This window comes from Fukomys damarensis, unplaced genomic scaffold, assembly GCF_012274545.1.
Source record: "Fukomys damarensis isolate Sample0158 unplaced genomic scaffold, DMR_v1.0_HiC HiC_scaffold_3, whole genome shotgun sequence".
In the NCBI taxonomy this organism is placed as follows: Eukaryota; Metazoa; Chordata; class Mammalia; order Rodentia; family Bathyergidae; genus Fukomys; species Fukomys damarensis.
In genome coordinates, this window is record NW_022900915.1 from 10,083,243 (window position 1) to 10,103,895 (window position 20,653).

The 20,653-nt window shown below is 37.4% G+C and overlaps 1 protein-coding gene across 1 annotated transcript in view; it reads right to left on the bottom strand.

The window, feature by feature from the left end:
• Positions 1 to 20,653, bottom strand: part of Spink5 (serine peptidase inhibitor Kazal type 5) — a 73,624-nt gene that overhangs the window by 29,211 nt on the left and 23,760 nt on the right. The window contains exons 8-17 of the mRNA XM_010627268.2: positions 15,348 to 15,475; positions 13,949 to 14,015; positions 11,158 to 11,285; positions 10,110 to 10,200; positions 8,212 to 8,339; positions 6,975 to 7,056; positions 5,773 to 5,900; positions 4,943 to 5,024; positions 4,483 to 4,610; positions 1,625 to 1,673 (exon numbers count right to left, since the gene is read on the bottom strand). Of these exons, the coding sequence (XP_010625570.1) occupies positions 1,625 to 1,673; positions 4,483 to 4,610; positions 4,943 to 5,024; positions 5,773 to 5,900; positions 6,975 to 7,056; positions 8,212 to 8,339; positions 10,110 to 10,200; positions 11,158 to 11,285; positions 13,949 to 14,015; positions 15,348 to 15,475 (1,011 nt within the window). The remainder of the gene's footprint in view (positions 1 to 1,624; positions 1,674 to 4,482; positions 4,611 to 4,942; positions 5,025 to 5,772; positions 5,901 to 6,974; positions 7,057 to 8,211; positions 8,340 to 10,109; positions 10,201 to 11,157; positions 11,286 to 13,948; positions 14,016 to 15,347; positions 15,476 to 20,653) is intronic.

The window sequence follows — 20,653 nt, forward strand, 5'->3', positions numbered from 1 at the left end:
ATATATAATACATAATAATGCAGAAAAGTGAAAAAAATAAAAGAATTGACATGAATCAAGAAAAATCAGCAAGCTCAAAGCTCCTTTTAAGCTATGAGTTTAAAATGGTCCTAGTATTATAGACATTAGCAAATATTTGCCACTGTTATTCTTCCAAGATGCCCATAATAACAGAAAAGCTCTATTTCTGTTGTGCTGTGCTTTGCAATCTACAGAAGCTAGAAGAAATCACAGTTGAGGACATGAACTGGATCATGAGGAGAAGCCTTCCTGCAAAAACTGAGAACATTACTGAACAGTGTTTTGTTTTGAGGAGGCTGAGAAAGGAGAGAAAAACAATCATGGTCCAACTAAGAAATAAAGCCACGTTTGTCTAGGTGGAAGAGAGGACAAGGATGTTCCCTGGAGGAACTGACATCATTCGGTGACAGAATTCTTGTCTAGGGATGGGGGTGTGGATTTGAATCAGGAGAACACAGTGCAAGTGAAGAGAAGGAGGGACAGGCAGCGCCACCAAGAAGATCTGAGACGCCTTGTCAACTGACGGAATTCAATGGATGGAACAGATTTGCAGTTCTCAATTACTAATAACAAGTCCCAGCTAACAAAAATATACTTAACAATAGTTCAAAGGTAAAATTTGTGTTAACTATCCCCAAATAAGGAACAGGTTTGTACTTTTTTGCAGGTGTTAAGAAATAGAAAAAAAATAAAGGTAAATCTTGCTAAAGTTTATATCACACCAAAGTAATCCAGCATCTGTACGCAGGTTGGCTATGTTATCTCTAAAACTACGAAAGCATAGGTGGCAGGATAAAATAATGGGAAAGTCAAAAGAGCTAATAATAGCAACTGAAGACAAGAAAACTAGTGCTTCCTTCATAGCTGAATGGACAAAGATCAAATATGACAACATGCACACGTTTTATTTGTGAATCAGCATGATAGAGATCTTGTACTCTCTGTTGGAACAGGCATGAATGATGTCAACTAAGCATTGCAAACTATACATTATTAACATCAATAATCGGGGCCAAAGAAAAGAAATCAAATGTGAAAAAAGTATCTTACAAAGATAACACTCCACTTTTTTAATAAAATAAGGTTCAAAGTTTGAATAATCATGAAGTAAAATTTGTATTCTAAAAACATCCAGTCAAGATCCCTTTTTTAATTTTTGGCTTGTCCTTCTTCCCTTCTTTTCCTCTCCTTTTTTGCTTCTTCCTATTTCTCTTCTTCCTCCTCCTCTCTTTCGTCTTTCTCTTCCTTCTCCACGTTTTTTGTCTTCTTCTCCCACCCCTCCCTCCCTCTCTCTCTTCCTCTCCCCGCTTTCTCTCAGCCCCTCTCTCCCTCCTTCACTCTCTCTCCTCCATTCTCTAAGACAGGGTTGTGATGTGCTGCCCAGCCTGGTAGTCAACTTCCAGGCTCGTATGATCCTCCTACCTCTGCCTCCCAAATAGCTAGGGTTACAGGCACAGACAAAAGTTTAAAGTTTGTTTTTGTTGTTATTCTTCATTGTAGGCATGAAATTTAAGCAAGAAACATTTATACTAATGAGACAGTTTGATAGGTTTTACAAACACAAAGTGTCAGGACTCATCATCATCATTTTGTAGAAAATTACCTGCGCAGCTTCTCTTTTAGCCTTTGCTCTTGCTTTGTCTTCTTCTTTGCTATAAGGAAAAGGAGAAAAGAAAAAAATGGATTTTATCTCAGTAGAGTGGATCCTTTACATTCATCGATTGACCACCATTCACTGCTTTTACTATTCTCAAGTGAACCCAAATGGTCATCCACAGTAGTGTGTCATTTTATTAGATAATAAACTAGAATAATAAACTTCACCTCAAAAAAATGGTGTGCAGGTAAAAGTCCTACAATGAATGAGCAAGCCTGTTGAACATCCTGGAATATGTATTACAGTAATATATTCCGATTCTTTTGCTTTGGTTGTCATATTTTATAAATCAGTAGTATTTGTCTTCTGGGAGGCCATATAGTATGGTGGTGAGGAAAAAGCACTCTGGAGTCAGATTGTGTAGTGTAAAGAAAATAAGAAGTGGTAATCTCTCCTTGCCTTCCGTATCATTAAAGGTGCATGTGTGGGGGTTGTGCAAGGGGAAACACGAATAATTTTCTCATTGGACTGTTAGGAGAATTCAATGAGCTGATACATAGAAAGCAATTAGAACAGTACCTGGTACATAACAACATGAATAGTCTATGTGACTTTAAAGATTGATGTCATCGTCAATCTAACTAAACCTCCCAAAAATAAGCCTGTGGGGAAATGAAGGGTCAGCACTAGCTCTCAAGATTTTGAGTAAGCAATGTTGTTGAAGGTTGAGCTTAGTGGCCTTGTCTAGAGCATAATTGGATACATGAAATAAATCATTCAATCATGTTGTATAGACCCCAAAATTGCATGATTTTTGAAAATGTTTTAATGTGTTCTAATAAATATAAGATTTTATACTATAAATGAAATTTGAATGTTTTAAACAGTTGACAAGACAGTTTTCATATGAAAGTATGCAAAAAATAATGACAGAGAGAAAAATTTCTTTAAAGCTCTGAAGACTTTAAATATCCACAATACATGAGGTAGGGCTGGGGATTTAGCTCAGTGGTTCTGCTGCCTGCTTCGTAAGCGCAAAGTCCCAAGTTCAATCCCCAGTACAACACACACACACACACACACACACACACACACACACACACATACAGAAATACATGAGGTAATAAATAAGGACTTTTCTAAAAAGACTTTTTATACTGATGAATAGAACTTACTAAAATAGATTTAAACTGTGTATTTTCATGCTTTTTAATACAAAAACTGAGTTACACTTTACCACAAGTGCAAGTTGACTAAAAGGGCTGAGAAATATTTTGTTTCCTTAATGGGAAATTATCAGAGGCCACAGAACTGACACTAGGAGGCAGAATTATTTTTTTGTCATTGAAAAATGACCTGAAATGATAAGGTTCTTGATGAATGGCTACATCCTGTCTACACACTACAGTGAGAAATACACTATCATTTTCGTCCCCAGATGGCGTATGTCCTGTGCTGACTTTTCTGTCATCCTCATGTATGGCCAGAGTGTTTTCACTATGTATTTTGGGACAGCACAAAATCTACTTCATATGATCATGAAGATGAAATGATATTAAGTAGCAAGACTTAGCAAGTATGAGCCAATTATGTGCATTTATTAGACATTGGTTATGATAAATTACATGGCTATTATTTTAATTTGGTGTCATTAGATTATTCAGCACTCCATGGTTCAAACTATATGGGAGAAATCTGCTGGATTAAATTGCTATCAGGGAAGAGTAAATATTGAATCCATTCAGAGGTTTTTAGCACATAAAGGATACACTGAGATAAGCTTTTGAACAAAACTAATAATTTCAAGAAAATCACAGGATCTTTTCAGGGGCCATATCATTTTGTCTATTTGAAAATTGTACTTCCAGTCCTCTATAAATGGGCATCCATCAAAATCACCATTCTTCTATTCTATTACAAAGTCATTGTCCATATTGAGCCCAAATTAGTCTCTCTGCCTCTGAGTCATTTCAGTTCTACTCCTTAAGGTCATAATGAATGAACTGGAAGAAAAATAGAAAGCTAAAAAAATATATCATAAAATTTTTCACCTACTACAATGACATTTTACATGTGAGCACATCTGCTTTCTTGTTTTAGCTGAACCCTTTTCAGAAAATTAAAAACAAATTAGCATGATTAAATAAAATATTCTATTCTGGGGGTGAAGGATTCTAGCTTAGCTTTGAAATTCTATAGAGTTTATTGTGTGTCCTTTATAAAAAGAAATGCTTTTGTTAATAAATATGTAACATAATGGGGTAAAATGTGATTGATTAATGTACATATACATGTGGAATTATTAAATCAGACAAATTCACATAGTCCCCTGTGACATTATAGCACTTTGTGATGAGCACACTTAAAATCTATTATTTCAGCTACTTTAAAATATATCATATTATATTAACTATAATAATCTCCATACTGTGAGATCGATCTCAGAAACATATCCCATAAGTGAAACTACACCCTTCATTCCATATTTGCCCACTGCAGTGCCCACGGCTCCTCTTTCCCAGACTCTGTAGTCGCCCTCATTACTATTATGACTACTTTCTGAGTTCCACTGTTTTGCAGCTCTGCATATAAATGAGACAATAAACTATTTCTGAAGGTTTATCTTGCATATTGTGTCTCTTTATATCACTGAGTCTGAAAGATTTTTGTTTGCTTTGGTTGTTTTGTTTTGTTTTGGTTTTTTGTCCAATTACACATTATACTAAAAAATGCACTATCCATAATGTTTAAAAAACAAAACAAAGCACACACACACACACACACACACACACACACACACGAAACTCCTTCCCAGCACAGTTCCCATGCCCCTGCCTCACAGCCCTGGGCCCTGATGTACTCACAAGAAGGCCTCACACATGGAGCAGGTGTTGCCATGCATCTTTCCATCTGGGCCCCGGATGGGGTCGTTCTCTCTGGTGCAGGGCAGCCGTCCATTCCTCAGAGACTGGCGATATCCACTGCACAGCTCCTAATCAATCAGAGAGGGAAGTTGGAGTTGTTGGACACAGGTTGAATCGGACTGCAAAAATGTAAAATTCTCTCATAAAGGAAGAGCAAGAGTCAACCCATTTGGGAATAGTTCTCAACTTTGAAGGCATGGATACTTTTAAAGGATGAAATCCAAGGTTCCTCAAGCAAGAAACAGTCACATCACTCATGTGTACCTAAGCACAGGTGAACACACAGGAAAACACACACTGTCCAAGTGCTTCATGGGGTTGGGGAATTTACACGCTTCTTGCATATCATCTTGGATCCTCAGCCCCATTTCCTCCCAGTTCCTGGGGAGGATCCTCTCACCTCAAAAGAAGCTGTATTCTCAGACTGTCTTTTGTGCCTCGATTCTCTTTCCTTCTCTTTCATTTTTTCATGTTCTGCTAGGCTGAAAGAGAGTGGTTGAAGAGGACTTGAGAAATAATCATAGAATTTCCAGACTGGAAATGATCACAGATATGATTTATTCTTAAACTTAACATTTATGAAATTATTCTGTGCCTCACCATAATCATAATGTGAAATTCTCACAACTGTGTGGCAAATAAACTACTACAACCCAGATTTGCCAATAAGAAATCCAATCAATAGAATGAAGAATTTGTCCAAGAGACAACACTGGCAGGTGTAGATTAAACATGCAAGCCCTAGTCCAGATTTGGTTTTCAAAACTTTTAAGCCTTGCTACTGTGTCCTTGATGACTGTTGCCCTTTGTGTTAATCTGCCAGTCACTTCTCTACCTGTGTCACCCTTCTTATCAACAATGAATCATTCCCTCTTGGAAATCATCAAACTGTAAGGGACTGACACTGAGCTGGAAGCTGTCTTCCAGAGACTTACTTTTTCCCATTATACTCACTTCTGCATCCACAGAAAGGAACTACAAATAGTCCTAATTCCACACTCACAAAAACTACTTGGAGTTTTCAAGACCCTGATGCTCCTCTTGCCCTGGTGTACCTACTTCCTCATCCTAGAAATATAGGGTTGTTACACCTGTGTCCAGTTGGGTAGTTTCTCTAAATACACATTATTTATTTTCTTCCCTGTTGAAGTGGCCACTACACAATGCATCACAGAAATGAGGCAGAAAGGACAAACCCCTCCCACACCCCCACTGCTGCAGAGTACTCACAGGTATGTCTGACACATGACACAGTAGTTGGTATATGTCACCCCATCCGGGCCCTTGAAGGGGTCAGCCTCTCTGAAGCAAGAGATTAATCCATTCTTCATTCCCTTTCGGTATATATGGCAATAGTCCTACCCAGAAACAAAAGGACATGGGACATTGATTTTATTCTTAATCGTAGCACATTATTCAAACATCTACACTGATATAAAATAATAGTATGTCTTTCTGAGCCCAGGATTTGAACTGGTCTTTCTCCATATTAAAATTCTATTTAACAACAGCAGCAGCAACAACAACAACTAAATCATCTGCAATGAAAGAGGAATAAATGCATAATACGATGTCACAGTATAATACAACAGGTGTAATCAAAGTAGAATAAAAGAGATGCAAACACATAGGTAGGAGAATATCTGACAACCCGAAAGGAAGGAGCATGAAATCTGACTATGGAAACCACAGAAGATGTCAAGAAAACTTCAGGTGAAACTTTCCGTAGTAAAGTGGATTCTTTGGGGGAGAAGTGGATTTGGGAACATTTATGTAGTTTGTGAAAATAAGCTGAGAGACCCTGTAGGAACCCACATAATTCAGAGCAGAACATAACATGAATTCCTGAATGAAGTTAAAGGGGCAAATTAGATGGCAAGTATAGAGTCTGAAATGTGTAGGGTGCTCCGCATCATGATGTGATTTGCATCATGAAACATTGCTCAAATAGCATCAGAGGCAATGGAAGCATGATGCTCGTGATTGGATGGAAGAAAGGATGGAACACAGAAAGAAAATGAGAAGAATTTCATCATCAATGGATCAGGATACTGCAACTAAGCCAATGGAAATGAATATTCTAATAGTTCAGAGGGAAAACCATGCATGTTATGAAAGCAGAGTATTATAGCTCAACTCAAATGTGAAATTTTAGGAATTATTTTGTGCAAAATATGCATCCAGATTTTTTCTCAAAACTACTTAGCAATAGGGAACAGGCTGCAAGTGATGACACTAGAACTACATCTCGATTTTTCAACCTCCAATAAGCTCTTCATTTTGTAGGGCCAGTCACAGAGACAGAGGAAGAGATCAACACCCCTCAGCACTGATCACACTGCTATCTAACACGGAAGGGTTAACATGTCCTGGGAGGCTCTTTGAGTGTGTTTCGGTTGTTGCGCCCAGCAGGATTTGGTAGACTCACTCACTTCCATTGTATATTTTCTCACAGTTTCTCTTTTGCTTCTTGTGAGGGTTTCCACCTTTTCCCTTTTTTCCAGTTCTGCTTGACTGTATGAAAAAGACAATACAAAGAACACGTTAGGATCATACGCAGACACTGACTTCTCCACATGCCTGTACTGGTGAACTATGTGCCCTCCTGAGACAGGCGCACCCTTGTCTCTGTATTCCTGCAGATCAAGGACAAGCAGCAAAATGCGGGGTGTCAATAACCATTCTGAAAATGTGCTTTCTCTACAGTACCTTTTTTTGTCTGTAATGAGAAAAGTCATCAGTCTTCACAAACAAGATATCAAAACTACAATCACAGTGGGGCTACCACAACATCTGAGGGCTGAATGCTGCCTTCATAAAGTATATTAACTCATCCTGGTGCTTCTCAGAGAGCAGAAGGGCCAGGAAGGCCCTAGCTGTGCTCTGGGCAGCTGACTACTTGTGATGAAGGTCTCTTCCCCACAGTCCATCCAGGAGCTGCCTACCACATCAGGCATACCTGAGCCCTAAATGTATTGCTCGTTCGTGACTGCTTTACCTAAAAGGAAAGGGTGAAACATAGTGTCCATACACTGATCACCTTGGTTTGTCCAAATTTGCTTTGTACAATGGAGTTTTGTGCAATGCACAGCTAACCATACTATTTCAACTATACATGGTTATCAATAAAACACAAATCTAAATATAGCTTTTTATATTCTAATTATATTGAAGCAAAATGCACTTTACCAAATAAAGTGAGAGTTATTCTATATTGCAATCATAAATTTAACTCCACCATGCTAAGAAATATCACCCAATATAATGTAGCACAATTTCATAGACGTTCATGGTTATTTTATAGGTAATTTGACTGATTTCTATTTCTAGGTTACTGCTAATTTTTGTTTCCAACCCCCCCCATGGATGATGGAAGGCTATAAACTACTAAACCAGATTCTCACGAAGCTTCAGCAGTGAAGGAGCAACTGATGTTTCAGAAGGTCATTTTCGTCAGGAGGTTGAAGTACTACAACAAGAAGTTTCTTAGAAACATGGAGTTTTGATACAGCCTTACTTCCAGCACTATTACTAACATTCCCCATATAACTTATACAAGTCCCTTTGCTAGTTTGAGCCAGTTTCCTCATCTATGAATCAAACTGGTTCACTGACCCCATGTGGGGGGCGGGTCTCTTCCTTTTCGACATCCTAGAGTGCTATACTCACAAGAAGGCATGACACATAGAGCACATGTTGTTGTGCACTTTCCCATCTGGACCACGAATAGGATCATTTTCTCTGGTACAGAAAAGTATTCCATTCTTTGCACGGTCTTCATATTCACTGCAGACTTTCTGGATAATAAAAATTAGACAGTTTAGACATTAATCTCTATTTTCAGTCTGTAAATTTTGAATGTTATTTACCAAAGAAATTGAAAAAGATGTATTAAATATAAAAAATAAAACCTTCAGGATTTAGAACCACCTCAAAATGTGTGATGTTTCTCTTCTTGTAAGGTTCATCTATGACTATTCAACAAATATATTAGGTACATATGAATGTAATTGAGGTCTTTATTATATGGGTGGAAAGAATAATTGTAATAGAAAAAGCTAAGGGCTATAATTCAGGACTGAATTAAGTGTGTGCTAGTACAAAGGAAATCTGTCATAGAATTTGCAAGAAAAACTTATGAAGTTCTATCTTAAGACGTATTAAAGAACAGGATATGACAAAAAAAGGTTATCTGAGAGGAATTGTGATATGCAAAGTCATAGAAGCAATAAATAGCCTGTTCCCTTAAGATAATCTAATATCTTCATGACCATAGTTGCAAAAAAATTAGTTGGGTAAAGAGAAAAACTTTCAGAAAATGGACAAATGAGAGACCTTCAAAACTGAACAAAACCAAACCAATAATCCTTAAAAGGAATTTGGATTTTATTCTTAGACAATGAGAACAGTATAAATATTTATAATAAAGAATGACAGAGTCAAACCTTTGATATTGAAACACTTCCGGTCAGATTTGTGGAAGACTTGAGTGAGTAGAGATTTAAGCAGATTATAAGAAGATGAAGAAGGCAGGAAGGAAGGAAGAAAGGATTGTGAATGAAGGAGGAGGGCTGGGGATTTAGCCCAGTGGTTCCGCCACCTGACTCGTAAGCTCAAGGTCCTGAGTTCAATCCCCGGTACCAAAAAGAAAAAAAAAATAGAATGAAGGAGGAAGGGAGAGAGAGAGAAGGAGGGAAGAAACAGGGGAGGGAGAAAGTGGAAGCAGAAGATAAAAGAATAGTTGAAGAATATTGAGTACTAAAATTAAAAGGACTTGGTAACCTAGGATCAAGAGAAAGAAAGAAGTTGAAAATGAGCCCTTGCAATAAGATAGAGTTAGAGAGAGCAGAAGGTAGCCTGAAGTAGTGGACCGCTTTGTAAAATCCTAAAATGTTAGGCAACTGTAAGCAGGAAGCTTACTAGCATTTGTACGTAGGGTAAAATGGTTCAAGTATACTCTAAGAAACCTTCAAACACTGGAATTTCATGAGGCTATTGCTTTATGAAAACACTTCCCATTGCCTGAAGACCGCATGAAGGATTAATTGATCTTAAGGACTAAGGAAAATTTACACTAAAAATGTGCAGACTAGACAAGATGCCAACTCAATGCAAAGGAAAATTACAATATTAGATACGTGAGCTAAGACGGCAGCGATAGGAAAACAGCTAGATGATGCATTAAGGGGAGTTTAGAAAATACAGTGAAGCATGACTTTAAAAAGAAGCATAGTAAACTTCTACACTGACACTGCTTTTGAAATGGATAGTCCACAACAGCTACTCCGTGATGGAACTGCACTTTGAATCAGCATAATGTTTTGACTAGAAACTGCATTTAAAAATGTATAATTATTTTACTAATATGATTTATTTTCCACAAAATAAAGATAAAACTAATAATGTCATAGCATAAAACAATATTTAATGATAAGTATGTTAATTTCCAGAAAAGCCATTATTTAGAAAATATTAACCAATATTGAAAATACATGCGAGAGTAATGTGCTTATTAAACACACCTCACACACAAAAATCACAACCAGACTCATCAGATTAATTATCACCTCAATTTCAGCTTCTCTTCTTATTCTTTTTTCTTTAGGCTTTCTCAAGTTTTGATCACCTTTATTTTTTTCTTCTAAATAGTGCTGCATGCTAGAGAAAGCAACATTAAAAAAAAATGAGTAGAGATGCGTCAGATCTTCATGTTTCAAAATAGGCGTTCAGTACATATAAAAAGGCAGTTAGGTTTTCCTGAGTTCTACTACAAACACCTCCAAACTGACTTAAATTTTCAAAAAGTTTGTTTTCATTTTGCATATGTGTATAGTTTCCACTGCTTTGGTCTTCTTTTTCATCTCTTCTCTTAAATATTTCCAGTTTAAATTCTTCCTTTTAAAAAGAAAGAATAGACCACACATGAAGAGAGATCTACACCTATCACTGTGCTCTGGATCTGAGTATTTTATATCTGATTTTAAGATCTTTTACATGGAAGATACTTTTAAAATGTAATCTACAAGAAAAAGGGACATTAGCTGTCCAAGACTGAGGCTCTGGCAGTAGAAGAGCGTACAGGACAGAGGTTATGGAACTCAAGTATCTGAAACAAACGGCAATGAAGCCCAGCTAGGACATCTTCATGCATGTCCTACGGTGTATGTCGTGGGATTTGCCCTTCTCCCAAAGTGACACGTTCCAGCTGAAAAGACAAGCGTAATGTAATTAACATGTAACATGAATTTCCTGAGAATCTGCCACGAACTCTGCGGCAATGAGAAAATTAAGAAAAACAACAGCTTGGTGTCTTCTTTTATGTCCATTCTATGAAATGACTAGTTTACAAAGAGGTTCACAATAGTCATGGGGAGAAATGTTAAGAAGCATTTTGTCAGCATCTTCTAATTGGAAAATGAAATCATCTGTACCCAGAAAAACACATAGATCAGTAGTTCCTACCTTCTGGGTAGTAGTATGGATTATAGAGGACATAAAACTGCTCAAGAGATTCTCGATGATAAAAATTCCCATTCAATACTATTCTTAGCATCATTGAATCCATCTCCACTTCCCCCTTTTCAGTAACAGTGAAGACACCACGTCTCTACTCACAATATTTCAGCACATAGGGAACATTTGTTGCCATGCATCCTGCCATCGGGGCCCCGGATTGGATCACTTTCCCGCGTACAAAAAAGTCTTCCATTTCTCACTTGTCTTTCAAATTCCTTGCAAAGAGCCTTTTGAAAAGATAGGTACCTATGTTTACTATTGTTCTGCTTTTTCATTGAGAAACTTTATCAGATTTACCACTATGAACTGACAGATCTGGAAGCACTGGTACACACACACACACACACACACACACACACACACAGACTACATTGAGAATTAATAAGAAATAGCAATTATTTTTCAGGCATTTATATCTGTTATGCTGTATATTTATTAAAAGGTAAAAGAACTTAAGAAAGAATTAGGTTAATCAGTAGTTCCTAAAACTAGATAGGACTTATTAATTTCCCAATCTATCGGGGAAATGAAAAGCTTACATGAGGTTCTAACACAGACCCAACAAAAAGCAGCAGCCATGACAAAACAATAGTAATAATAGTAACAAATAGCCCATGAGCAGAAGATAGATATAGAATGTATGAAGTCATAAAAGTTTAAAATGCTTAAAAGTTATCGAATGTGCATACAGAACAATCCAACTTTATTTTCAAGGAAAAAGGAACAAGATGGTGTCCAGCAATATTGTGTATACTCCACTTAGTTTACCAATGTTTGTTTCTGAAATCAAAGTTGAAAATTTTGAAGGGTGTGAGCCTAGCTCCTTCATCTATGCCTTACAGAGGTAAAATAACAAGGCTAACTTTGGATAAGGGCGATTAAATTTCTATATTGTTTAAAAAATTCTAGTATTTGGTGAAGGCCAAATTTAACAAGACATACCCAAATTAATTCAGGCCTAAGGATTGCTATTGGGACAGCATCTTTTACTATAATATGACTCATAAAATTTCTGCTGTATTACCTTCTTTTCAACTGTGAAGCTTCTTCCTTCCATTTCACCAAGAAAGCATGAGCATTAGAGGGTGTCAGGAAGTCAGTGGAGAGACATGGGCAGCTGAGACTGCAGCCTAATTCACTGAGAGACCGTCACAAAGTCCCATTGTCTTTGGGATCTCAGCCTTAACACTCACACAGTTAGGTTTTTCAAGCAGATACTTTTTAGGAGCTTTTACATATCAAGTATTGCCTGCTCTTTCTTTATAGTGCAATTTCCACTAGGATGCTTTTAGCAAGAACCCTAATTGAATTCAAGTAAGGACCTCATTATTTTGGGAGGTGGAATGAAAGCGCTCCAAACTTCCTGGTTGTGAAAACTTAGGAAGACAGAAGCAAAAGAGTCATTGGACAATGATAGCATAATAATGAAATGAACACTCTGTGATTCCCATAAGAGATGCAATGATAATTTTAGTTTATGAGCTATGATTCATCCAAAGAGATTCTGAAGAAATACTTTTGTGAGCAACTCACTGACAGGCTAATTATGCAGTACAGGTTGAGCCATCACCAGAAAGCAGTCCTATTTAGCACAACTAGTCTAATATCCTAGCCCCAGAGAGAAAGAGTCAGGGAAGGTCAGACCTGATAGAGAGTAGGGAGAGCGATACTCTGGGTTTATGAAGTAGCATGTTCTATATTTCACAGGATGACCAGAATTTTATAGTCAGATTTACCAACAACCACAAAAGGATTGTTTTAAATCTTTCCCTAGTGCCAAACAAACCACAGACAGTTCTAAATACTTCATTCTCCTGAATTTAAACAAAATACTCAATTTAGGGTGAGAGCTTTGCTTTGTTAAATAACATCAGAAAGCAGACAGTCAGCTCTTTATTACAAAAACAAAACAAAACAAAACAAAAAACAAAAAACTGGGCTTGTTTACTCCTATAGGACATTCCAAGCCCAAATCCACAAATATCATGTATTTGTATGGTACAAAAGAGTGCAGAACATAGAATCACAATCCAACAGGAAGGAAAAATTGTGATCACTTATCCAACCTTGTTATTTTGCTGACAAGAAAACTGAGGCCCAAAGAGGAGATGATTTGCTCACCTGACACACCCAGTACATGACAGAATGAAGACTAGAATGCAGGTGCTCAAACTCTCCAACAACAGGTAGCCAGTAAGCAAAGTATTTGCTAATCTTCTCATTAAAAGTAGAGCTAAGGGTCCAGGCAGAATTACTTAGAGTGCTTCCTCAGTTAACACAAGGAGTAATTTGTTACATTAGACATAAAAACTAAACTATCAAATGATTTGGGGAAAAGGTTTATTTTAAGGAGTAATATTAAGCTACCGGTTCAATATTTGAGATTTTCACTTAAGCAGAAGCAAGACCTTTATAACTGCAGATCTCACCAAACGTAATATCTATATTAGAAAAGTGAATCACTCCAACTTGTGTCAATGAAATTTAAAACTGGGGCATTATTTTAAAGTTATTTTTGTTTATTTTGTATTGTGTTGCAATTTTACAAAAGGATTCAAAGAAAAATGATTTACATCAGGCCAGATAGGAGGCTGGAGAAAATTAGCAGAATTTATTATGCACCAACTTTCTATTTTAAATCCTCTTTTAGAGAGGAGCTGAAGAGCAAAGGTAGAAATTAATTGTACATCTTGAGTTTTAAGTGGGAAATGCTGCTCTGAGCTTAAAAGATAAGTTCACTAAGAATAGTCAATCTGAAGAATTTTAATATTTTAAAATGTCCATGTAGTAGTAAAAAACAATGACATTGTTCTAGTCCTTCAAAGTTCAAGCATAATTCTGTTAATGTTGCATGGGCACATCAACTACATTTTGTTGGTAAGCCATTTACCTTTTCAGCATGTCGCCGAACTCTCCTTTCACCTTCTTGCTTGGCATTTTCTTCAGCTTCTTTTAAACTAGTAAGAAAAGTAAACAGCTGATCAGGTTATGAGCCAGTAATATTTGCAGTGTCCAGACCTGTGGTGAGCACTTTGATGACCTCTGCTACAGCGTGTTGAAACTGATTCACTCACAGGAGACAAGCACTCCCCCAATCTCGAATGCCTGAGCCAGAGAAATTGCCAAAGATAAGGAAGGGTGTAAAACTGACTCACTGCCAGTCAAGGAGAAGCTTTGTTCTGTAGGACTGGATGTGCAGGCCATCTGATTGACAAACAGAAAGTTGTCAGGAAATGCACTTCAACAGGCAGAACCAAGAGCCTTAAAACAATGCTGTGACAAGGGTGAACCTAAGCGGCACATTTGAGGAATTGCTCTCCACACCCTTATGTGTCACTTTTTAATCCTAGTCCCCTTCAAGTAAAGGCATAGTTGTTCGTAAAAGCTAAATTTGAACTGAGCTTCTAAACCCTTACACATCTATTTTCTAATTATAGTCTTATCTTAGCAATAGGCCTTGCTGAGTAAGAAACCAGAGTTCAGAAAGGTCAAATTCTTTTTCAGCTTATACGTGAAAAGAAACAGAAATCCACAGAATATAGGCCAGGTTTGAGCACTGAAAGCACATGCCTCCTAGACAAGAAAGTGTAAATCCCACTGATTTCCTATTTGGAAATCAGTCATAACCGCAGTCTCTGGAGCCTGGTGAGATGTGCCCTTGAACTCTAACTGTAATTTTAAAAGGTAGGTGTGAAGTTTAATCTGTTAAATCTTTGTCTGTCTTTATTTTAAAGATTCAGTAGTATAAATATAGCACTTTAAGGTTTGCTGCCTCGAGAATTAGAGTCTATACCTTGTTAACAACCAGAATGTGAAAGATTCCAGTACCCAAGCCAGTGCCAAATGCTGAAAGATTAACCCCAAAGATTTTCCTTTTCACAACACTCACCTTTTACACTAAGAGTGAGGGCAGACACAGAGTGCTACTATGATTATTTCTTAGGGTCTCTACATATGCCCAGTTGAAGTGATGTATGCCAAATGACTGACAGATTATTACATATGAAAGGGCTTAAATTATAAAATACTATGCCTTATAAAACACTGAATGTTTTCAAAGTATAATAGTTTAAAATAATGAATAATCTGAAATTTAATAACTAATATAATCACTTTATCTTCTCCTTTGTAAGAAGTTATAAAGGAAAAGAAAGGAAGCATTCTGGGAGCAAAGCCTACTTCACATCATAAAGACAAAAGATCGCATGCTTCGTGAAAGGATTTTATCACGCTGTGTCCCACGGACCAAGTGCATCCTCATAGGGCTGCCTGGGGATCATGATGCTTACAAGAGCTCCGCACACATTGCACACTTGTTGCCATGTGTCCTCCCATCAGGACCAAGAATTGGGTCATTTTCTCTTGTACATCCAAGTCGTCCATCTTTCACATAGGCTCGAAAGGCCCTGCACACATCCTAAAGAACAAGGAGATTCATCAGCAAGATTGCAATGCTCACAGCACTGTTTTCTGCAGTGTAATAGAAGTCAGTGTCTCTGTCATCGTGAAAGATACGAGCCATGTAGAACAGTTCTAGTGACTTAGAGGCAGATCAAAGAATATCACATAAGTCATGCTTAAATCCATTCATGCATTCATTCAGGAAACAGTAATCATTATGCTAGAACTAAGAGAGAGCATAGTCCTTGACTTCAATTGCTCACAGTGTCCTAGGTGATGTACACACAAAGATATTTAAAATAGTATGTGGGGCAACCCATTTTCCAGTCTCCCTTCCGTCTCTCTTAGACAGAAGCTTCCTTTTTCTCAATAAATTTCTCCTACTCTTAACCTCTGTTGTTCCTAGAATTCATTCTTTGATTTTTAGAGAACACAAACTCACACTTGGATATCTAGCAGGTTTGGAAGTTACATCTCTCTGCCCTACATCATTTTGGAGGTCTTCCATCAAGATTACTGTGATGTAGGAGTTTTCTTTCTTAGGTATGAACTTTGGTCTTTTTACTTCACAGATTATAACTTTTGTTTCACGGGCTCTGGGCATTTGTTTGATAGATTCTGGCTTTTGTTTCATAAATTCTGGCCTTCCTTTCAGCTTTTGTTTCAAAGGTATCTTAATTTTAAGTTGTGTGTTTTAAATTCTTGCAAATTTCTTATTTTTCTTATGCATTTTCTTATGTTAAAATTACATTTTATTCTTGTTTTGTATGTGTTGCATTTGGAGTTAGTTGCTTAAAAATGTAAAATGGGTCACATGAAAGCATCTCAGATAGAGTGTTCAGGTGTTATCTGTCCCGTATAAAATGCCAAACAGGGATGATGCTGCCAGCTAGTAACTGCCTTTAGGACAGCTGCCACTCTCAAAGCAGAGAACAGGTTTCTCCCGTTTCCCTCTGGTGACTCCCCACTCCCACTGAAGCCAATGCCGGGTGGAACTTTGACCAGATAGGCAGTTGGGTTCCTTTCAGAGGAAGATCTCGCATTGCATGCAACCAGTAGAAACTGAGGTGACAACTGAGGGGTCATGGCTATACTCTGGTGGATACCCAAAGGTCCCTCAGAAGAAACCAGCTCCTGATAGCTCATCCAGGTAATCAGCAGAAAATCTCCATATCTCATCCCTATCTGGACTCCTCAGTGAGGTGAAAGGGGAGCTCGTGGTGATCATCAGATATCCTCTGCTTCACAGTGATCTGAAATTAGGCTGGCAGAACCCTTTCTTAAGTCTCTGTTAAGAGTTGAGCTTCAAGTTTGAACTGCTTTCTCTACTAGTAATACAGACCTCTAGACAAATGTAAAACAGAAGAGAATATTTGATAGAGTAAAAACTACCAGAATCTTCTCTTCCCTTAGGCATGGTATTCATTATTTATGTATATAGGGGAGAGAAATACCGTTGCTTCTAGGTTGTGGACTTTGGAACTTTCACTATGGACTTTAGAGTGTTATGTGGTGATATTTGATGTTTAAATGGCTTAAACTTTATTTGGACTTTTTCTCTCTGCTAGTGAGTTAAAAACTCAGCTATTCATTAGAAAAAAGATGAGGACATCCCTAGATCCTGATTTGATATAAGGAAATACTATAGTTTTTCCCAAGTCACATCTTGCAATATGTAGATAGCATATTGTTATTTGCCCCCTCCGAAGAGCTTTTAGCCAAGACACATGTGTTCTGCTGAATTTTCGAACAGACAGAGCTATAAGTTTTCTAGATCTCAGGCACAACTTTTCAGCCTTGAGATAAAATATTTAGGCCTTATTTCCTAGATGTAAGGGAATCCAAACATCAGGGGAAAAGAACTAAACCAATTATTTGCTTCCCACAAACCAAGACTCTAAAACAGCTGAGATTCCTATAAATTACAAGCTTTTGTCAAACAACTGTGGTTATAAAAGCAACCATGAGAAGCCCATGTAGGTGGGTATTCCAGTCAGATAAACTGTCAGTTTAGGGCCTATCTTAAAACTGCTTTGCCCTTCACAGGTATAGATTTTTATTCCTTCTGATTATTACAAGAGATCTTTGTTAATTGACCTACAAAGTTCTGACTAGTCTTATTTATAGTTACAAACCTAAAAATTATAAAAGGCTCACTATAATTCAGCTTAGCCAAATACATGTGAGTGCACTCTGGCTTATAAACAAGTTGTCAGGCCCAGAGATTTAGCTCTGTGTTTCCACAGCCTGCCTCACAAGCATAAGGTCCTGAGTTCGATCCCTGTTACCAATAAACAAACAAACAAGTTGTCTTATGTGTGTGTCTGTCTGTTTAATTTGTTACACTACGTGCAGCTGTTTTGTTTGAGCTATTTTCTTCTGGCATTTTGGATTTTTTAAGATGTTTGCCTGCAAGTAAAGTTGGCTTACAGATAAATGTAATTAAAGACATGCTTCCCCCGGGTTGCCAGATGATCTCAGTAATGTCAACTTGTTCTCTATATATAACAACTCAGGAAACTTTCATTGGTTAAAAATAATGTGTTAATTATTATGATCAGGCTCTCATAGGTAATCTAAAGATTTGCTAAGATAATTAAGGACTCCTGGGCTTAGGAAAACTACTGGACAGGATTCCCCTAGGTAAATAAAGGAGCAGCTGCCTGGAAAAATGTATTCTAGCCTTTGTTCAAAAAGGGAACCCCAATAATTTTCATAGCTTCATGGGAAATATATTGCTAAATATATTATTATTGTGATATGTATGCATTGGTCATGGCCAAACAACTAAGTTTTCTGTGGGAAAACAAGGTTTTATTTAAAATGCTCTTGGTAAAAAAACAAAATTAAGGGACAAAGGTAACTAATACTCATTGTTATTCCATGGTACACACATTAATGCCTTCTGAGTGTACAAATCTCCTAGGACATTGTTTATGGTAATGATCTTGTTTGACTCAAAGTATCTGCCTTTCTCTTGCACTCCAGCTACTTGTGATAAGAGGTGCATGTCAAGCCAGTATGAGATAACCAGTCAAATAAAAGTTTTCTTAAAACCATATATAATGTATATATTATATGTGTCACCACACTTAGGGGTGCTCAGACACCAAACAGTCCAAACAATGTCACACACTAAAAATTACAGGCTAGACATTGTGAACTTGTAAGGCACATTTATAGGCCAATATGTATGTTTTCTTTAGATGGCATTCTGCTAAAGGATAACAAATAAAAATTAAATAAGAATTTTCTTTATGTTATTTAATGTCTTGTGATCAGTTGGAGGCGTTCAACTGAATGACTATTCCGTACTAAGATGGACATTGTTACAAAGATAATGTCATCATGATTGTTATGCTAAAATACTATGTGTGGCTCTTGATCTTAAGTTTCTCTATAATATATAACTGCTATCTGTTAGCATTCTGCAGGGATTAGACTAAACAACCATGGTTAGTAAAATAATAGCCCTATTACTGTGCTTTATATTTCAAAAGTGCTTACTATCCAGACGAAATTATAGTAGTTAAGCTCACTGCCCCTACTGAAAAACTTAATGTCACTTCTCTTAATGTCTTCTCTTCTAGGTGTTCAACACTTAAAGTTTGGAGCCCCAAACTAGAAAGGTAACTGGGTTATGAGGACAGACAATATTTTGGCCCTGGTGCCTCAAGGTCAACAAAGATCAAGGACACAAAGGAACCTTTCCTACAGGATCCTACATCTTTGGTAAGTCACTCAACCTCCTGAGCAGGGAGATTTCTGGACACCAGATAAATGTACTGTGTGCCAAAGAAGGGTCATCAAGAGAGAAAAGTCTCCCACACTTTCACTGAAAGCAAAATGATCAAGCAAGGGTGTGACCCATCCTGACAGCCGACACTGACAGAGAAGCTGAGAAGCTAAGCTTTATGCATGGTTACAAAATATTCCCTAAGGAGACTTAACCGACTGTGGTAGATAGCAAGAGGATCATATTGATTGACACCAGTCTCGGTTTAACTTGGTCTTAACCACCCAGCCGAAAAGAAAAGAAAAAAACAAAAAAACTAACATAGGCATAACAATAATGCCATAGTTATAAAGCTCAATATAAAAGGGGCTCCAATCACTGACTCCTCTGGCAGTTTCCAGCTACACCAGTAACTGACCATGGTTATGGATCTTTAGGAAAAACTATGGTAAAATCTGTAAGAGCTCAGCTAGCGTTTTATATTTCTTAGTGAAATTTGTTCTTCAAATTGTCTCTTACAGCTAAAACTAGAGAGACTTTTGACAAAGTATCAGACTTCAGACAACTTTGTCAATGAAAGAATCTAAGAACCAGCAGGTTACAATAGCTTTTTCAATTTCTAAGTGTGACTTTTTCCACACTCTGCCCTTTCATTCTAGTGTGCTCATGCTTAGATTATGCTTGCTCTGATTTCTTAAAAGTTTTGTTTATTCTTGCCTAGAGGCTACCAAACTCCAAGCAGTCATACAAATGGAAGCAATGACAAATGTGCTAGACTTCTTTTACTGGGATCCATCAGATTAACCTTAAAAAAAAAAACTCGTATCTACTAAACATACACAATATGACTTCTATGTTGGATTCTGAAGTCCCCTGGACCTCCTCCTTATCCTTTTTGTGGGATGCTACTATCTCCTACCGGTGGAAACCCTTGTTGGCTATATTCATTGCAATCTTGCTGACCTTATAATTTGGCCCATGTATTCTTAACTGTGCGTTTGACTTAAAAGCTATGCAGCTGCCAAGATGAAAATGCCTGGCATCTACCGAGAGCCTTCAGATGAACTCTCTGTAGAGTAACTCTGACTGCTGATCACTAGTATAACCCACTTCAGCTAGAATCTTAGCACAAAGTAGCTATTGATTCTAAATCTCACTTTCATTAAGTAATTTTCCCAAGATCTCCTCACAAGTGACAATGGCAGGGTTTCAATTGGTATTAAAGAATGGGAGCTTAGTGTGCCTTTCCCCACACTTGACGTTTCATTCCTCTTTCTTTTAATAGAAAGCTGAAATGCAGTTGAAAGTTCGAACCACTCCAGTTTATAGTCCGGTTTCAGGAACTACCAATTGCTTTTCCATATTATCTGGCATTACTCAGTATTTTATTCCAAGTAAAGTAAGAATTTCTTTCTTCCAAGCACCCCACCTAAGGAAGAGGAGAACATCTGCTTTCTC